Here is a 22,107-nt window from a genome sequence, read left to right as displayed (position 1 = left end):
TATGTTAATTAAAACCAAACATACTTAAGTTTATAGGATTCTTTGGTTTTGTGAATTCAAACGGCAATTCTCTTTTATTCTTCCTAATGGTTCCCACTCCTGTAATTTTCTTCTGGTATAACTTGTTCACCAACTCGATACTTGTAAACCAGTTATCAATTGTTAGATTTCGGCCTGAATTATAAATAGGTTCACATAGCCGTTGAACAACTTCACTAGGTCTGTTACTAACTTGAAAACGTCCTTCAGGTTGTTGGTCAACATATACCTCTAAATTAGCCGTATAAAACATTTTAGCATCAAAGAGTGCAAAAATTTTTATGCCGTACTTGTTCGGTTTTAATGGGATATACTGATGAAATCGACACTTACTCCTAAATCCTGGTAACATTTCATCGATGGTGACATATTTGGAAAGACTGCATTCACTTTTACAATGAGTTACAAAAGTGTCAAAAAAACTTCGTATAGGAGCCAACTTGTCTTCCTTTAGTCGGTTTTCACGAGTTGCTTTGTCATCGAATCGCATACACCGAAGGAGAAATTTAAATCGTGGAAGCGACATAGTCAGGCGGAACATTTCTATACTTGATCCATCAGTGTTACAAAACTCATCTGGATTCACACGATTACCTTTCAGACATGCAGCGTAATAAATCAGTCCTATTAAGGCCTGCACTTCTAATATAACAGTGTGTCTATCAACACTATCACAAAGTTAATTCTTATTGAGTCTATATATTTGTTCGTACTTTCCACAATTATATCGAACATAGCGTTATTCACAAAATATTTCCAAATATCACTGGGAGTCTTTAAGTCACGTGTAGGTAATCTCGACATCAGTAAACGTACTAGGTAATTTTTTTGTCTTGTTCTAACATTTTTCGGTGGAATAGCCTTTTACCATCTGTTAACTCTATCTTTTCCAATAAACGCTAAGATATTACTTTCACTTTCTTCTCCCTTATCTGTCACATCTTGTTCCGATTCACTTTTGATATCACATTCCTCAATTTGATCGATTTCGTTTTCACTTCCCTCATCGTTAAAATAATTTTCATCGTTGGTAGGAACCATTTCCCATAATTCCAAGTGTTTTTGTTTGGCTTCAAAGGACATCTATAAATAAGAATTGAAAAAAACTTACAAATAAAATACAATAATAAAATGATAAATATTTACTTGATCTGCAAGTTATGCCAACAAGTAATAGCTACACCGTTAGTCGGTACGAAGTCGCGCACCGAAAATAACTATCCAGGCAGGTAGGAATGTACACTAACATGAGTTTGGTTGATAGGGAGAGGTACAGAAAGTGGCGATATAAAAATAACAGTTATTTGTAAATCCCGAATGAATAATTCTGTCGTCGGTGTGTGATACCGATAGCGATTAATGAAGGGTTAACGCACCAACAATCGATTAAAGTGGCGATTTTGATAGTTGGCGAAGATTTGAATTGCGCGACATAGTTCTTCATCGTAGAAGTGGTGACGTTTTGTATATTTGACTGAATTAAACCGAGTTGTGTTCTTTAGAATACATTTTCCATTTACGAGACGTAATCGTTAAGGATGCTAACGTGAATCCAAAAGAATTTGAAAGAAAGATCATATTATCGTCTACTACATGAATGGGGTAGTTGGGGGTACAAACACGCATGGGGCAAGCGAACGGACGATTTTAGTTACAAACGTTTGGCAACACTGTGCCATATGTGTTGATCAAATTTTAAAGCTGATTTAAGGCATTGTTTATAAACTATGAAGTAAATATTATTTTTTACTATTGCACTGTAATATTGGCATAACAAAATAATTTGTAATAAAATCAAATTGGCATTTTTTGTTGAATTAGTTTATTCGGATATTTTCTTGGTTTGATTGTGGGTTATTATGTTAGGAGTTGTTGATTGAGGTTAGGTCCTTAAAATCTCAATAGATGGTTTTGACAGTATTGCCGAATGGTGCAAAAATAGGCGAGAGTTATGGGGCAAAACTACAAATGCGTATTTTTCCTTATTATCATAAATTAATTTTGTTTCTACTAATTATGGAATTAAATATTAAATTCATCTTATTCTTGGTTTCTGTTTTTTAGAAACTACAAAAGAAAATCAGAGCGCAAGCCTTCGACAAAAATTATTTTGTGCTAAGCTCGTGAACTTATTAATAATGGCGTTTCTATACGTCAGACAGGAAATGCTATGGGATGAAGCGATACTACGGCAAAGGTTGAAAAAAGGAAATGGTGTTCAGTCTTTTGGCAGATTTAAAGCAGTTCTAACCAAGATCCAAGAAAACGAAATAGTTCAGCATAGCACATAACTCGACAAAGGATTTTATAAAATTACGCTGAAGTCATTGCGTTTTTTAATTTACTTTTATTGTCTAAGAAACCGTATTGACCATCCATTTTCACCTGTAAATTAGTTGGCTGGTCGGTACTTCACTAGATCTTTCATGAAAAGGAACTGACTATCTTTACGGACTTCACGAAAAACAAGTATTGTGGGCTTCAATAGAGTGCAACTAGCGAAGTATTTTGAAGTTTTGGAAAACACTATAAAAAAATATAAGTTACCTCCCAACTGTATCTATAATATCAATGACACGGGCATTCAGACAGTCCGAAACCATCTGGCTAAACATGTTGCCTCAGTTAGAAAGATAGATGTAGCAAAAGATGTAGCTACCGAGCAACGACAAACAATTACGGCTGTTTGCTGTATAAGTCCAACTTCTTTTATTTAAAGACGAGCTCACTGCCTGCGACATGGCTGTTACTGATAGTGGTTAAATAAACACTCTTACGTTTATCAAGTATCTGGAGCATTTTAAAAAACATTCGTGTCCTAACCCCGTTTTTCTAATTTTAGATAATCATGTATCGCACACAAATCTTCAAGCACTAACATTTGCAAAAGATAATTTAATCCATTTATTGAGTCTATTACCACCTTATAGTCATAAGACCCAGCCACTTGATTAGGCATTTTTCAAACCAATAAAAGCTTATTATGAGAGCGTTGCTGACAGCTAGACCAGTTTCTATCCAAGACAGGTTCTCTCCATTTACCATGTGGCTGGTCTCTTATTCACAGCATTTGCAAAAACTGCTACTATAGATACAGCAAGAGAGTGCTTTCGGTGCTACAGAAATCTACCCACTAGATAAAAATATTTTTTCGGACGTAGATTTTATGTCAGCGGAAGTAACAGAGCAAGATTTGGGTGAAGATTCAGGCGATGAAGGTCATGTTTTTATCCAGTTTCAACAAGAAGAAAAATAACTTCTTACTGGCGCGATTGAGCCTATGCCGTCATCAAAATCGGAAGTCAGAATTTTTGTACCTCGTTCTTAAAATATTTAAAAAGAGACATATACTAACACGAAAGAGTCTCAGCCGTTGAAAGATAAAAAGGAAACGAGCCAGAAAAAGTTTATAGTCGACCCTACTACCATCGACACCTAATAGGGAGCGACCTTTATAACAAGAAGAAAATAAGGAAACACAAAAAGAGAAGGAAAGGAAAGCATTACTAAAGAATTGGAAGATTAAATCTCAAAGTGCTAAAGTTCGTGTTGCCAAATGGAAAGTTTTCGACGAATCAGTAGCACTCTCCTATCAAGAAAGTATTGATTCTTGTGACATTCATTTTTCCAACAACGATGAAGAGCAAGACTTTGATATTGCACCAAATATTTGTAAGACAACAAAAGATGTTTTTAAAAAAAAATGTTTTAAAGGTTTTAAAGCCAATAAAAACCAGCTCTTTCAGATTTTCAAATTCATAAGGTTCTCTCACGACCTCGCCAAATACAGTACTTTTTTTGATTAACGTTTTATATTTTACGTTTGGTTTTTTTCAATAAAGATTGGTTTTTTTTTAAATGCCTACCATCTCATTTGTTTGGTGTTTTATACATTTTGGTATTTTAAATGCCACAAGAAAATAGCTTCAGAACAATACATTTTGGTTTTGATCAAAAATACGCACTCTGCTACTACTGCCCCATTTGTAGGGGCAAAAGTACGCAAATAAAGATTGTTTAAAAACTTTTTTTTACTTATTAGTAAAATTATAGAACTACTGTCGATACTTAAAATGAAAAACAATATGTAAGCTCTTTCGTAATAACATTGGCAAAGTTTTAAACTGCGTGTTTTTACCCCCAACTACTGTACGCACAAGATGCGATGACATACGTTGCGCATATGGTGGTTTAGATTTGTTAATCAAATTTACATGCAATCCAACAAGAGATGAAATTAAAGAACTTGTATTAGCTGGATAACCAATAACCATCTTCGAGCCGCAACGACATTTCCGCATGCGTTTTTAAACAGAAATTGAAATCTTTGATAAATATTATTATCAATCATAAATATCGAAGTAGCTTTTCACAAGCATGAAACTCGTTTTTATTACCAATTCGTATTTATAGCTATCAATAATTACATTGACCAAAAAGTAGAAAAGTCCGTATCGGATATTGCAATTGACATTACTGAAATCACTCATCAAAAGTCATAAAAAAAATTAGCTAAGTAAACCTTACACCAACAGCTGGAATAGGCAAGATTACTCCAAAACATGATGTAAGAATTATCAACAAGGGTAATTATACTAATCACGTATATTTCCAACGCGATACTAAAACTTAACCAATGAACTTTGATCAAATATAAGGCAGATATCGAGTACAGTTTTATTAATTAAATCTTGCCCAAGTACTTTCGCTTCCTACAGCATCTTCAGGGGCATCTGAAATAAGCCAAGAATCGTTTTTTTAACTGAAGAAATTAATTAACTTCGATAAAAAACTCGAAGTTGATGGTTGATAAAAGTTTTTATGTGAATAACGTTTTAGACTTACTTTGTCAATTTTGGTCTATCCAACAAATAAAGAATGTCATGAACATAAAATTGTACATCACACAACACTACACAAGGACAAACACTTTAATTTTTTTAAAAAATAGGCGAAGCAACATTGTGGTCGGCATCAGGAGAGAGAATGTCTCCCGATCTTAACGGAAATGTTAAGGTTCACCTTGAAATACAGTAAAAAATAATTAAAATTTTAATTAAACAATAACGTAACCTTACAATATGAACATTCATAGTAAATATCTTAATACTTTGATGTTCTTACCTCACAAACTTCCGAAGAACAAATAATACCAATCGCACAGAATGAATGTTTAGAAGCAAAAGTCTTTATTTATTCTTCAAACTATTTAAAAAACCAATGTTTTCAACTATGGAAAAATTGTAACGTCAGACTTAGGTAGACCATTATTATTTTTGTACACTACAGGCCTACCAACAAACAGAAATACAAGAAATTTTGACGATAAATACCATCATAATAGCATAGCATGATTCCATAAAAGCTTTTACCGTTTTACAGCTTGAGTATCTAGAAAATACTCAAGCATTGTTTCAAAAATGGAGAAAAAAACAATTAAACCAAGCTAACGTAAACTCTACTAATACAGCAATATACTCGTAGAAAACTTCACCACAATATTAATAAAATTTCTCGATTTACAATTATTGCATCTCCTATGGACTAAAAAGTTTTATCATAATAAAACTATCATTAAAAAATAAATTTACAATAATTTTGTTTAACTAAAATTTAAACTAGATAATTAATCCTAGTATTAAGATGCTTTAAAAATTATTCATAATTTTTCTAAGACTTTTTTATACGTAAAGTAGAAATGATTAAACCTGCTAATTCGGCGAACTAAAATACAACTGCTTCAAATATTTTCGACCTGTTTATTTTAGTTAAAATAAGATAAGGACAGCAGTTATCTTGTTTATGTATGTCGTTCATTGACTATTGTATGACGAAATCATCGCGCAGTGATATTTAGTAACATAATTAGAAGGTAAAAGTTTACGCAAGATAACGAAACACTATATTTCTATGCAATATCTACCATAAATAATATATTTGCTATAAATAAACCATCGTTACAATATTCACATAATGGGCGACTTGATTAGGAGATAAGGTAACCATGGGTTCTTCTGCTGTATCCTACATACAAAAGAGCGACCTTCAAGTAGAAGTGACGGTCAAAATCGGATACCGATACTGCCTTCACTAACACCGACTTCACGTGCTTGATGATCAGCTTTGTCGTTTCCTTGCAAACCGGTATCAGATGGAATTCAAATGAAACTAACTTGCTGATTTGCTTCATTTAGAATCCGTAGGGAATCAGTAATTATCCAGCTTTGGAGTTGGTGTGGTGACTTAAATAAATTAAAGCTTGTAGAATTGTGTATAGTTCCCAGACAGGAAACTACTAATCGATGGTAATTTAAATTGTAATATAGTATTTGAAGCAACAACTGCTGATCCTACACCATAAGTGGATTTAGAGCATCTGTATATTATATGTGGTACCAATCGGAAAAACAGGAAAGGTTGTTACGGAATAATTGGTTAAGTATTGCGTAAGGGGTTATTAAATTGTCGTAGTTAGTGAGAGTCATATTACATTGTAAAGGAGCGTTTGCTTCAGATTGAAGGTAGAGCTTTCGTTAACATATTAAATAATTTTGGAAATTGGATATTATTAGACGATAAGTACCTTCGAATTCTCTTGTAGAATAGAGGATTTGTCCAACTGATTTCAGTTTAAGTTTCTTTGAAACCCTTCGGAATGGTATCATACAGAAAAGGATGCAATTTTGTCGCTTGAATGGTTGACGAGTAAGCTAATTAAAGATATATTCTTCTGAATTTTAAAGATTGTTCACCTGTTAAACATAAGTTTTCTTTGAAGAAGAGAAAACAATTAATCCATAGTCAAGTTTGGATCTTATTAATGTTTTCTAAATATAAATAATGCTTTTAAAATCTGCTTCTCGATTGTTGTCACACAAACATCCTAAAAAATTAAAGCCAGTTTGGTCAGATTGTTTAACGTTTAAGATAGTTTTTTATCAAAAAAATTTCTTCAAATTTCATATTGTCAACCTAATGTAAACTGTTTTCATATATTTGCAGATCTAGATATAGACAATTCTCATATTTTAAGAATATTATACACTTTGTCTTGGCTGTAGAAAACTGTAAGCTTACAAATTTTGGCTAGTTTTATAGATGGTTAACGAGTTGAGGTAGATGTTCTAATATTTTTTTTTTATTGAAATCATAAAAAGTGATGCACTGCTAACAAATTTTTGAGCAGTTCTATCTACTCAGGCTTTAAATTCTTTCTTGCTTACAAAATTTTCTATAAAATAGAGCATTCTACCCCTGACACTCCAGTGACTTATATGTTTAAAATATCTTACCTCCAAGCCATATCCAATGCTTTTGTTATGTCAAAAAATGCAACAAGACATTTCAATTTTATGGAGAAGCTTTCATGTATTTCTGATTTTAAATTTATCAGATTGTCCAGGGTTGGTTGTTTTTACAAAATCTACTTTTTTCGTTAATTATTAAACTATTTGTTTTTTTAATACTTTACGAACCGTGTTTTTGAGTGAAATTGGTCTATATGACCCAGGTCATTTCGTGTTTTGGTTGGTTTTAATAAAGGAATTATTAGAGCCTCAGCCCATTTTCAGCGAAATTTGTGGCTACTCCATACTTTGTTATAGAGATTATAAGACGATACATTTTGAAATTCTGTAGGAGATTTTGAACAAAACTTATGGGAATATCATCTGGTTATGCTGCAGACTTTTCAGCGGGAGTACTAAATTTAGTTCTTCCACTGTAAACGGTATGATAATAAGATTATCTTTCAGATCATTGAAATCTATTACTTATTATTCTATATGTATTTTCATATCTAAAAATCTTTAAAGTATTGTCACTAGTGTTTTTTTAAGATTGCATGCAAATAATTCAGCAATATCAATATTAGACTAACATATATTTATTTATGTATCAGAACGGAACTTTGTTATAACTGTTGCATGCAGATATTTTTCTAATATTCTTTCATAGAGTGATCCTATAGAGCTAGTAATAGTAAATAGAAATTCTTGCCAAATTTTTTTCTACTTGTCTACATCGATAGAATGTGATTTCTCGGCCAATCGGCTTCCTTTAAGTTCCAGCTGGGAGTCGTTACATACACTGTTATCCAAATTATCAATTATCAAAGAGACTCTAATAGGGTAGTGGTCACTACAAATTATGTAGGTTTTAAGGAGTATTGGGATTAAATAGGTCTTCATAAAATTTTTTATTTTCTTTCTTCAAATAGGGAACCATTGCCAACAAGTTTTGTTTTTTTTTGTCTTCAGAAATTCTACTCTGGCAGGTCAAGTTAGGAAGAGTCATTTCTGCAATAGTTTTAATTGTAACATTTCTCTTTAAAACTTTTGTTGATTTCCAAGTTTCCAATTCATTCAGAGTTTCTCGTATTTTAACTAATCCCGGATTTTGTCGTTTAATGTTTATCCATCGAGCTTTTGAAATTTAAAGCTTGGTTGTACTGATTGAACTTTCAGAAGCAACTTTAAAATCGAAGAAGTTCTCACGGTTCATTATTGTAACAAGAAATTTACAGTTTATTTACAGCTGTTGTCATCATTCTTACCAAATCCATAGGTACCTCATACTTCTCTTTTCAATTTGGACGAAATTACTGTCGCAACTCACAAACACCGCGCAAAATGTCTTCCTACACACCTGTAAAATGTTGCCTTCTTCGTTGGGCAATGTAAAGGAAAGCGTAACCTGTCTCTTACCCTCTTCTCGTCTTTTATAATTTCCATGCCTTCTTCTCTTGATAGCACACACATGGATAAAATTCATAGCATACGTATTTTGCCATACAACCATAAAATTCATGAAAAAGCTTTAATTTTTGTTCATACTGTATCTCTTTACACTTGAAGTTGCATTTGCACAATATTTAAAAATAAAAAATTTCAAAATAACTACTGCACAAAAATAAAAGCAATATTCGACTAACCTTATTTTCAGGAGGCTGCTTGTCAAGAACGTTTTTATTATTTTTCTTTGTACAGTACTCTTCTCCAGCATTTCTTTTTTTTTCTGCCCTCTTTTTTTCTTTTTGCTTATTGCCATTTCTAGAAATACCACCAGCATTCATTCTTATATGATTTTAAGATTATACAGATCGAGATAAACAATAACAACTTTACTAATACAACATCAAAACAGTACTGAAACTGTCATATTTATTGGCACTTACCACATTGTTTACCGGCGACGTTGTGGCGATTGACAAACACGCACTCTGTTGAATATTTTTTAAGTACGTAATAATAACCCGGCGACTTAGCGCATTATACAGGTTGTTGGTTATGATACTTGGAATATTTTAAAGGTATAAAATAAAAATGAGATTTTTTGGCCCTTACCACATTATTTATTTTATGTCTTCAACTAGTGTGTAGTAGGCTTCGTGATTTAAAGAAGATATTTGATAGTAAACTATTTGACTTTGTTAAAACTTTAGTAAAGACCAATTGGATATTTAATAGGAGAAAATAGAGAAAATATTGGATTGATTAGCAGTTGCTGTTTCTGTTGTAATGGATTTGTGGGTTAATTGGTTAATTGATTATATTTTCTTTCAGATATGTTACCGTTAGAATAGGATATTTGGTTAATATTTTTTGTATTGGTTGATTTGGTAGTACAATTTTTATCTATATATCCTGTGGTATACCATTCAGAAAAATTTATACTATCTAAGAAGAAGTAGATTTTATAAGGGATATTGTCATGAGATATAAGAACTGAATTAGGGATAGTTTAACTCTTGACTACCCATTCAAAATTCCTACCAACTACCCCCACCTTGGGCGCCAATATGTAACCTTTTAGATGAGAATTTATAAGACCATAATTAGACCAATATTATTATATGCAGGAGAAACAATGACGATGGTTAAAAAAGATGAAGAAGACAGCAGAGAGAAAGAGTGTGAGAACCATACTAGGACCAATCAGAACAGAGCAAAATGAATATAGAAACAGAACAAATGCAGAGATTAAGGAAGAACTTAAGGAAAACATCGTATCTAAAATAAAGCAATGCAAAGATACATGGTTAGGTCACATTTGGCGAACAGGAGATGAGGCAGTGACATACGAAACGATAGAATGAAATCCAGGAGGAAGAAATAGAAGAGGAAGACCAAGATCAACGTGGCTGCAAGAAGTTGAAGAAGACCTCAAAAGGGCAGGAGTCAGACAATGGAGGGGAAAAACTAGAGACAGGATAAAATGGAGAGATATTGTCAATAAGATAACATAAACAAAACTCAAGAAATAGGATCTAGAAAGCTTTCGCCGTTTAACCCCACGCTGGGGTGTATAGCCATTAGATATATATATATATATATATATATATATATATATATATATATATATATATATATATATATATATATATATATATATATATATATATATATTGTTTAATTGCTACTTATTTCTTTATGTATTTGTTTATAAAAAATTATACTTATACTTATTTTGCCTTAATAATTGATTAATAATAATGAAACAAATTTTTTTACAAAAATGTTTCTGCCAAAGAAATAAACACAAATTTTAATGATAGCATAAATTGGAAAAACAAACAGTTTAAGAAAAGAGTAAGTAATTAAATATAAAAAGACATATAAAAAAATACCGCAAGTTATTTTAAAATAGGAAGTTACTCAGTATAGATACAATAACCAATTAAGAAATAATATAAAAATATTACGAATTTGTTTATGTAAAAGTTCAGGTCAAAATACACTGGAGTCGTTATAGGTCGATAAAACAGAAGTCCTAGGAACGATGAATATCGTTAGAAAGAAATATAGAGGTATATCTGAATACCTTGGAACAATTTTTATTTACGATGTCGAACACTATTATGTGAGTACTTACAACTGTTATCACTTATCACTGAATTTAATTTTAACTTTTAAAAAAATATTTCTTTGTACTTGTTACTTTTACGGATGCCTACAAGGCTTATGGTTAACAAAAAACGACACTTTTTTAGTTTTCTTTTTTTTTTAACAGAAACTGCTCCTTTCGGCTAACGGGAATTAAATCTCTACACTGTCCCTACACTCACTGTCGTTTTCTTTTATTCCTTTAAATCTCTCTTGGCTCAACACCCCTTCCATCAATAACTTTCCTTCCTTTTCATTGGTAAACACAAATAGACTTAACTAGAAATCAGTTAACTTTAAGCATCAGCGAGAAGTCTTCTTGAAGTCAGTCTTTTTTCCCCACCTTTTGACCGGAAAACCCACCACTCTTCGAGTGTTCCTGTTCGATTTCGGAACTTTTCTAATATTACTTTTCCTAATAATAAGTAGGTTACATTAGAGTACTAGTAAGAACTATTTGCATAAATTCTTTAGAATAGGAAAGTTGGATAAATTGTTTCTGGGAGCCGGGAAAAGTAGTTTTCTATTTTCGTAATTCCAAATGGTCTAGGATGACGTAGGTTTTTATGATAACAAAAAACTAGTAGATATTTTGTTTGTATTAAAAGACGCAATAGGACAAAATGAGGAGAGAACAATAGAATTGGCGAAAGAAGGAGGAAATAAGATATGTCTTTTTTTGGAGTGTTGTGATTGATTAAGGAAGGTATTTTAAGGAAGTGGTAGGCAAGCAAACCGAGGTTTGGATTTGGAAAAAGAAACACAAGTTCAGTATTTTGATACGAAATTTAAAAAGGTGTTTGTTCTTTCTTCGTCAAATTGTAAAAGAAAAATAACTTTTTTTGTTTTTTATTGGCGATAAAAAATGAGTAGTAAAAAAAGTTTGTTAAGTTTTGTGAAAGCAGCTAAGTAGTGTAAGCAGAGATCTCCAAAGCTCACAATGTAAGTTTCTTTAAATACAAATTATTTGAAAATAGGCTGTCTATGTCTTTCTCAAGAGGACACCAGATTCGAAGAGTTAGAAGCAGCAGCAGATTGTCAATTTTAATTTCGATAAGAAATAATTTTTTGGACAAAGATTGCTTAGGAGAGTACCTAAACCAAGAGGAGTTAGAGAGCGCAAGGAAAAGCAGTTTCAAGTAATATATTCATTTTTTTTATTTTTTAAGTCAAGTCAAGTTAGGTCATTCACAGGTAGTTTAGAGTTAATTAAATTTATTTTGTTGGTGATTGAATAGAAACAATTTTCTCATTAATTTCTAGAACCGGAGAGCACGTTAGGAACATCTGATCTGTATGTTGTAGATGTTGAAAATTCGTGGTATAAACTTGTTCTGTTAGAAGATTTTATGTATTTATATTTTTAAATCTTATTTCGATACAAGCAATTGACAAAGTTTTTATTTGATATTTTTGTGTGTTTTTATTTATCCTTTTAGTTTCAAATACGAAAATAAAGCACACAGCACAACTTGAGACAAATTGAGTTATGGGTTAGGTCATTAATTCAAAATATTAAAATTCAAAAACTATATATATATATATATATATATATATATATATATATAGTTTTTTCTATAAGTTATATAGAGTTTACTATATATGTATATATATATATATATATATATATATATATATATATATATATATATATGTATGTACATGTTATATATGCATCCCATGTATAAAAATATTTTATAAACTCCGTTAATATTTAACGCAAACCATTCAACAGGTGAATCACTATGTACATGATATTGTTCAATTAATGATAAAATTGTTATCTTATCAGTTGTAAATAGGTGAGGTGAAATTAATTTCAAAGATCTATGTTCAGTGAGCTTTGTTTTAAAGTGCGGTAATACCGGTTTTATTATACATCTCTGTATAACGTTTTCGCGAGTTCTTAACCCCCTTTTTTTGTGAAAAATGATTGGGAAAGTAGACAAAGAGGAAGATGCTTCCTTCGCCAAATTAGAAAATCAGATTGCGATCATCAAATACGTAATACTATTTACCAACGTCTTGCAGTGGGTAAGTACCTTTAAAATATTTCCCTGTTGGTTTACTAAGTAAGTTTGTGATAATGAGATTTAGAACCTGCTACTGGGGTGGCAGCTCAATTAACCTGTTGCGTTTATTTAACGGTTAATATTTAGATAAAGTGAAGACAAAAATATGAAACTGATGAATTATTTATTATAGAGGTTACTTGTGTTATGTATTTTTGACTGCAGACTTATATTACCCGCCAACTGTCAATAACGATTTCAACCAAATACCGAAATTATGCTTCAAATGCTTTCCATATATATATATATATATATATATATATATATATATATATATATATATATATATATATATATATATATATATATATATATATATATATATATATATATATATATATATATATATTGTTATGATATGTGAATTCGATGCAAGTAAACTACAAGTTGCTCTTATTTACCGGCTAGCTTTATGCAGATAAAAATAATTTTTTTAAGTTGATTAATTTGTAATATTGTTAAATTTAGAAATGCTTTTAATAAAAATTATTGAACGCCTGAAAATAAAAAAAATTTGACAAACATTTATTCTACTCACCTTGTATTCTCTAAATCTGTATTTTGAATTTAAATTTTTTTTACTTATTTGTCTTAGAACATGCAGACTCTTAACTCAAGCGAGTTCTGTGACCTGTACTGCTTGATAAAGCTATATAAAATTATATAAAGCAAAAATCACCACACAAGAAGTTTTATTTTTAATGTACTGTGCAATTATTCACAAGTGATCAATTAAATATTACACAACGATATCTTGTATAATATATAAAAAAAATTATTTAAGATTCTTCCAATAAATAAGCCAATACTTAACCGTTTAATACTAATATGAATGGATTTAGATTTATGACGTAATACAATATTGAAGTAAGTATATGAAATTAGTGTTTTGTGAAGTTGCAACAAGAAATACTTGATCTAAGATCTAATACGTTTTTGTTTGTCAAAGTATTTATAACCTCACTTACTATCTTTTTAGAGCGAAAACAAAGGTTTATAATCCTTCAATTTTTTAGTTTAACTGTTTTGTTTAATGATTTTAGTAAGCAAAAGAAACGGTGAATTATATTTGGTTAATATTACAAAAGCGATAATAAAATTTTTGTGAACTTGACTTCAAATTATTTTGTTTTTTAACACAAAGATGATTTAGAATGATATAGGCTGCTTAAAAAAAAAAGGTAAGATTATTTCTAAAGAAATTTCAAAACTTGCGTTTAACTTTATTAAAGTTCACTTTCGTCTTTCAGATAATCCCTTCTCTAAAAATTTTATGGAAATCTTCAATAACAAAGATTGCATCTTTCAGTGACGTCTTCTAATGGATTAGGGCCGCAAAACTATCAGAATTATCTCTCCAATGGTTGAGAAATATTTATAAGTACCCAAAATGAATTTTAAATGATCTTCAGTCAAAAATAAACACCAAACGGTCTCTTTATTCAGCGAGAATTCAAATGAGTGGAAAAACTCACCTTTCTGGTAGCTGTGGACCTCTTTATGATGACTGCTAACAATTCTCTTATCGGAAAATATACTGTTAATCTGCAGGCTTTGCTAAAATTTAATCAGAAACGATGGTTTCTTATCGGCAAGGTAATTTGAATATACTTTGTTATAATTCAGGACTTTTTTAAGGTTTTTTAAAATACTTTTGAAAAATTGTGACTGCTGAAAAAAATCAAAAAAATTTTTTTCCTCTTCGTAACTATTGATTTTCTATCTTTTATTTTTCATTGCTTACCAGATCTCCAAGCATTTTGACAATGTTTTTTAAGATCTGACAGGATTTTTGTATATTTTTGACATTTATGATTAAAATAAAAATATTTTAAATTTTCATAAATTGTTAAATCTTGAGAATTATATTGACTTTTGAAATGAATTGAAACAAATACTAGAGAATTTAAGCATTCTTTTGACATATAATTTCTACAACAAATGATAATTTAAATATTAAAATTTTTACTAACAAATTTGACATACACCAATTTTAACATGAATTAGTTGCTTTTATTTTGCTTTTATTTAATTTTAAAGCTATCTGAAAGCATTTTTGATATTGAATCACTGAGAATTGTCTTCAGATTACCTGTCCATTAAAGATTATATCATTCTGAACTCTTATTTATGAGATATATCCTATTTCACCTCCTAACACGTTTTATTTTCCGAGCTCTATCCATGTTAACTGTATGTTTACTAACAAATTGAAACTTCTTACTTTGTGAATAAATGACTTAAATATTTTATCTGTTTTAGGACTGTTGAAGATTCTATTGACTTGTATATATTAGAATTTGGATTATAATAAAAATTGTAATTAATTAATAAATACAAATTTATGGTTTTTATTTCCACTCGATCCGAAGTGGTTTGATATTTGCTTTTTGTATCTTTATGTTGTGGCTATATTGGCTTATTCTGTAAGTATCTCTTACATAAATAATATAATATATATATAACGAACAATAACTTAAGTTTAAATCATAATCAATTTCATGATCAACAATTGTTTTTGGTTTAATTTTTTTTTTATATATTTTTTTTTAATTGAAAAGTGTTTATCAACCAACTATAACTCAGTGGCTATAATAACTCACGTATTAAAAGAATCTTATTTCTATTATGCTAAATTTGCTTATAATAAACCAACTGGTTTTAATTATAATAATAATAAAATTATTTTGAAAACATTAATTAAATCTGGTGATACAATATAGTCCTTATTGGTTTGTTACATGTCTGTGAATTCTGCTTATTTTTGCTTTTAGTTTCTTTCTTATTGTTGAATCTAGTTTCAACTATTAAATTAACAACAATAATACAATTGTTTGAGTTAAATATATATGTGGTATATTCAATATTGTCATTTTGTTTTATGTTCATACTATTCATAAAAAAAACTGTTTAGGAGCTTTAATTTCATAACAATTCTCCAAAAATTAATATTTCATATTTGACAATTTTTTTGGCAAATATCAAATATTCATTTTTCTTTGACTGGTTTTTTTGCAAGTTGTGTGATTGTTTCTCTGAACGTCGACACAAGTGTATGTTTCAGTGATTTTATGAATGTGTGATGGTTAAAAACAATTAAATTTTTGATTCAGTTGCATATATATGGTATACAATTATGCTGCAGATAGTTTGAATGCTCTCTTTGAAAAAAAATAATAATTAGTTTTGTTCTTTTAATTTTGCATGTGTAAGCTTAGGTTGCTTTAGTTTGTTTTATTAATGCATGTTTTATTTTGAATATATACAAAAAAATATAGAGTTTAAGTTTTATTTAAGCACGTGTGAGCTGCATTTTGTGGTTAGAGTGTAAGCTAGTTTGAATGTGACTTTATTATCATTCGGTTATTTTTAATAAGTTTTCGTTGAGGGTTGAGTTTATATTCTACTTTTGAATCCATTTTATAGTTGTTTTTCTTCCTTGGTTTCTTAGAGTTCTGCCATCTTCGTTTCAAATTTTTCCTCTCCAATCCTTCTTCTGTAATTCCATTCCAAGTTTTATTATTATACTGCATAATTATATCATTATAATCTTTCATAATTCATCATAATTCATATTATATTATATATCATATTCATAATCATAATATCCGCAATAATTCATATTTCATCATTTTTCATAAATAGCAGCATTATTATTATTATTATTCCATCTTCTGTATCCCATTCATGTCCTTTACTTAAAAAAAAATTGTTTCATTTTATAAATATAACTTAAAATTAATAATGTCTTCTTATTTCTTCACTTATTGTTCATATTTGTAAATGTCTTTTATGTTAAAAACTCCTCTAAGATACCCACTCTCAGGATATTTCAATAAATAACTATTTTCTCCATCTTCTGTTTCAACTTCATAAGGTCCCTCCAATGGTGGTAAAAGTTTGTTACAAATGTTATCTCTATAATTGCTTACCCTATGTGCTCTAATTAATACTAGTTCTCCTTTTTGAAATTTTTGGTTTGTTCTCATCTTCCTTTTGTTTTGTCTTTTCAAATATTTCTCTCCATTCTTGATGATTCTTAGTTTTACATCTTGACAAATTTGGTCATATTCAGGTTCTATTTCTATAATCCAAGGTCTTTCTGGTCTTATCCTTTTCATTAGAAATAGTGGTATCTCATTAGTCACAGTGTTTGGTAACTGATTTATGTATTGTTCTATCCTTAATAAATGTTGATCCCATACAGTGTGTTTGTTTTCTATTGATATTCTTAAAAATTTTATCACTTCTTGAATATATCTTTCCGAAGGATTTGATTGAGGATGTCTGATGCTTGTAAAACTTAATTTGGTTCCATTTCTTGTCATAAAATTTTTGAATCGGTCGTTTTGGAAATATGTGGCATTATCCAGTATGCATTGTTTAGGTTTTCCTATTTCTTCAAAATAATTGTTTAAATTATTTATGATAGTGTTGACTTTTGTATTTTTACTGGAATAAAGTTTGATGAATTTTGTAAATAAATCTACGATTACCATGATATGTTTATGTCCATTTCCTTCCGTTTGTATCAAGTCACTCAAAAAATCTATAGCTATTATATCTAAGGGCTCTTGTGCTATTATATTTTTGGGAGTATTCCAATTTGAAAAATTCTTCGATTTTTGTCTTTGACAAGTATGACATTTTCTAGTCAAGTTTTTGATTATGCTTGTATCCTTCTTGGTGATATAGTTTTCTCGAAACATTAACCATATTTTCTTACTACCCGCGTGTCCATTCTTTTCATGTAAATCCTTCAGTATTTCTTCGGCTAAATTTTTGCTGATGTAATATAACTCTTGCTCTCTAATTCTTTTAATGTAAATTTGATCTTTCAGTATACATCTTTCCTTTTCTTTCTGTGTTAAATTTTGCTGATCTTCTCTAATGGCTTGTTTTGAGTACATTCCCTCCTGTTCTTTTAATATATTTAATCCGATTTGAATTTTTCTCTCTTCTCTTGTTCCTTCCTCTTCGTTCCTTGTCAAGGCATCTGCAATGACATTATCTCTTCCTTTTATATGTCTAATTTCGAAGTTATATTCTTGAAGTAGTAAAGTCCCACGATGTATTCTATTATTAAGCAATTTGTTATTCATGATATTTATTAACGATAAATGGTCAGTTTCAATATAAAATTTTGATCCTAATAAATAATACCGAAATTTTGTTACACAAAATAGTATGCTAGCAAATTCCAATTCGGTGACACTATACCTCTTCTCGTAATTTCTGGTTACACGTGACACAAATGAAATAGGAACTTCTTCATTGTCCTGGACTTGTAACAACACTCCTGCAAATTTGTGCATGGAAGCATCTGTCTGTAGAATGAATGGCAAATCGTACCTGGGGTGATAAATTCTTAGATTAGTCCGAAATATGTCCTTTAAATTTTGAAAGGCCTGGTTTTGTTCTTCTTTCCATTTCCATTTTTGATCCTTCTTCAATAGTTGAATTAATGGTAATTCTTTCTCACTCAAGTCTGGAATTAATCGTTTAAAGTAGTTGATTAGGCCTATAAATCCTCGTAAATGTTTCAAATTTTTCGGTGCTGGATAGTTCATTATTTTCTCAATTCTTTCTTCGTCCATAGAAATACCACTTCTGTCTAATTTATATCCTAAATACGTGACCTCTTGTTGATAAAACTGGCATTTGTTTAAGTTAATTTTTAATCCTGCTTCATTCAATGCATTCAACAAAATATTTATGTGTGTTAAATGTTCGTGTGATGTGTGAGAATAAATGAGAATATCGTCAATGTAGTGTATAATAAAGTCTTCGTATTGATCCAAAATTTGATGTAAAGCACGTACAAGAGCTGAACATGCACTTTGCAAACCGTATGGAACTACTTTAAATCTATATATTACCCCATCTATCGAAAAGGCTGTAAAATCCCTACTATCTTTATGCAATGGTATCAACCAAAAGCTATGCTTCAGGTCAATTTTTGTAAAATAATTTGATTTAGTTATTTTTCCAAAGATTGCATCTACACTTTGTGGTGCTTCATATTGTGGTGTTGAATATTTGTTAATGTTCCTGGCATCGAGGCATAATCTTAACTCACCATTGCTCTTCTTCACTACCACTATAGGGTTTATGTACTTTGAATTGCTGTTTTCAATTATTCCGTTTTGTAACATCTTCTCTATCTCCTTTGAAACTTCTTTCCGGTATTTATAAGGAATTGGATATGTCTTCGATTTAAAATTTTCTATTCCTTTTACCTCAATTTTATGCATGTACTTTTCAGCCACTCGGTTTTCGGATTTTATCAAACCATCATATTTTTGCAACAATCTTCCTACATCTTCTTTCCATTCTTCTGCACATACTAAATTTTCTTCCAATTCCATTTTACTTTCTTCTGGTTCATTATTTATAAAATTGTAGTTTGTATGATTTTTAATATTGTTAATTTCCTTTATCTTTAATTCCTCTTGTTTTGATTCCTCGTCTTCTGTATTTCCAAATTTCAGTACTTCTTCTTGAATTTGTAAAGTTTTGTTTACATAATCGATGACCATTCCATTTCTGTCCATTTCGTCTGTCCCAATCAAAATATCATGTCTCATGTTTTCTACTATTATGAATTGCATACTATATTCGGTTGTATCAAATAATACTTTTCCCACTATTCCCTTCTTTGCTTCATATAGTTTTTTGTTGTTTGCACCCACTAGATTAACCTTTGGAATTGAATAACAATATTTTTGAAAATTTAATTCATTAATAACTTTATTGTCAATTAGTGAAACTTCAGAACCCGTGTCTATTAAAATTTTAACTTGTTTTTGAAAGAATTTACCCTGAATTAAAATTAACCCTTGCAAATTTTGATTTTTCTTTTCTTCCCCAAATGTTATGAACTCCCTTGGATGCTCATAGTGACATACGGCCGCATTTAGCAGGTGCTTTATTGAAAATTTGGTGATTGTGAATCTGTTGTGTATTGTGTGTCAAAGGGTTGTGATGGTGATGATGTGTTGAGTGTTTCAATTGGTGACTCTTGTTGACTGACGTCGGTGTATGATTGATGGTGACTTAGAAAATTCACTTGTCTTTTTTGGTTATTTCTATTTATATCTTCTAGACTTCTAGTGTTATGGTTTCGATTGTTTGTGTAGTTTTGATTTGACTGTTGTTGTGAATTGTTTGTCTGATTCTGTTGAATGGCACTGTTTGAAAATGCATGATTCATATTGCCATTGGAGTTAAAGTTTCTGTTGTTATTATTGTAATTATTTCTGTTAAAATTTCCGTTGTTTTGATTATTGTAATTACCGTTTTGATACCGTCCATTATTTCCATAGTTATTGTTGTTAGTTTGATTGTTACGATTATAGTTTTGGCGATTAAAGTTCTGATTATTTTGGTTGCGGTAGTTATTATTATTATTCCTAAAGTTCGAGTTATTATAGTTGTTGTTACCATTATTTTGTCTATAGTTATTGTTAAAATTACGATGATTATTGAAATTATTGCCGTTCTGATTATTGTTTCTGCTGTAGTTATTGCTCCCATTGAAGTTGTTATTATTGTTATTATTTGCTTGGTCATTGTTTTGATACATGGGGTTTCGTTGCTCATGCATCATCAAAAATTGGCACAGTTTGTCTATTTCTTTAAAGTTGTATAACATCATGATATCTTCCAATGTCCGATCAAAGTGTTGCACGATACAACCCACAATGTATTCTTCGTTAAAACCACAGTCTAAGTATTGAGCTGTGCTGTAAATTTGCATGGCGTACCGGTGGTATGACATGCTACGATTTGGGTTGTATTTGCCACTTAACAGCTCGTTTTTGATTGAACGCTGTTGTGCTTGACCCCAGAAATATTCACTGAATTTGGTCGCAAAGTCTTCCAGATCCACCAACTCATTTTCTTTGTTCGAAAACCATAGTAACGCCTCATCCGTCATCTGGTTTCTGATGAATTCTTTAAAGTCTTCGAAATTTCTGTAAGATGCATATCTGTGCCTAAGGAATTTCATGAAAGGTACTGGATGCTGCTGTTTTATTCTTCCACTAAAATAGATTTTACAATCTCTTTCGACCGTTTGTACAACCGGCCTTGCATCCAATTCCTTCTGTGTCACTTCTTTAAAAGACTCTTGTACTCTCCCAATTTCTTTCTCCATTATCTCTTTGGTCTTATTCATATTTTCATCTATTTCATCTTCTTTTTTCTTCCACTGTTCATTAATGTCTCGTCGAAATATCTCTTCCTTCTGCTCAATATGATGCTCCAGCTGTACTGCCAACACTCCCATTTGTTCGTCAATATCTTCGAACTTTTTTTGGTTATTTTGTTGTTCTAGCTTCAAATTTTGTTCCATTAATTCAATCTTTTTATTTTGAGTTTCATTATTCTTTTCCAGCTGTGCCGATAACACTTCCATTTGTTTTTTGCACTGCTCTTCCATCTTGGCCATTTCTAGGGTTAACTCTTCTTTTACTTCTTCTATCTTCTTTCCCAACTTATCCTCAACCTGTTGTGCCATCTGTTGTATTTTGTCATCAAAATTTTGTGTTATTTCCCGTTTTATTTCTTTTTTTGTATCTTCAAGTTCTTTTGTCATATGTTGTTTATTTTCTTCTGCTTTCTGGTTTATATTTTGCTCAGTTTTTTTTATTTCCTGTAACAAAATTGCCATCATCTTGTGAAAGTCCAATTCATCCTTCTTTACGGGCTGAGCTTGGTCTCCACTTGCCATTTGCCTTTCCATTTGTGCTTCTTCTGGCTGTCTTTTCTCCTCCATTGTCTCCTGTACTTCTTCAGTCTCTTTAATTTGTTCTTCGGTTCTGTCTGTCACTTCCTGTTCTTCTTCTACGTTCTTATGTGATCTAGTCTTTCTTTTGTCCATGTTTATTTTTATTTAATTTCAATTCACTCAATAAACTTATTATCTACACAAATTATACTCTTAACACCCTGTATATTATGTTATTAAATGTTTAAGGTACACCACTGGTTAATACTTTGTTATAATGCACTACCTGTCACCGTCCAAATACACAGCCACACGTTGGGCTCGCCAAATTGTTATGATATGTGAATTCGATGCAAGTAAACTACAAGTTGCTCTTATTTAC

At 30.5% G+C, this 22,107-nt stretch overlaps 1 protein-coding gene across 1 annotated transcript in view; it reads left to right on the top strand.

Moving 5' to 3' along the window:
- Nucleotides 1-12,746: 12,746 nt before the first annotated feature.
- The window catches only part of Tsp2A (tetraspanin 2A), a 723,174-nt gene continuing 713,813 nt past the window's right edge, over nt 12,747-22,107 (top strand). The window contains exon 1 of the mRNA XM_072529990.1: nt 12,747-12,956. Within this exon, the coding sequence (XP_072386091.1) occupies nt 12,852-12,956 (105 nt within the window). The 5' untranslated portion in view covers nt 12,747-12,851. The remainder of the gene's footprint in view (nt 12,957-22,107) is intronic.

This window comes from Diabrotica undecimpunctata, chromosome 4 (assembly GCF_040954645.1).
Source record: "Diabrotica undecimpunctata isolate CICGRU chromosome 4, icDiaUnde3, whole genome shotgun sequence".
In the NCBI taxonomy this organism is placed as follows: Eukaryota; Metazoa; Arthropoda; class Insecta; order Coleoptera; family Chrysomelidae; genus Diabrotica; species Diabrotica undecimpunctata.
Note: the sequence above shows the minus strand (reverse complement) of the source record. Positions and strands in the feature narration are given on the sequence as shown.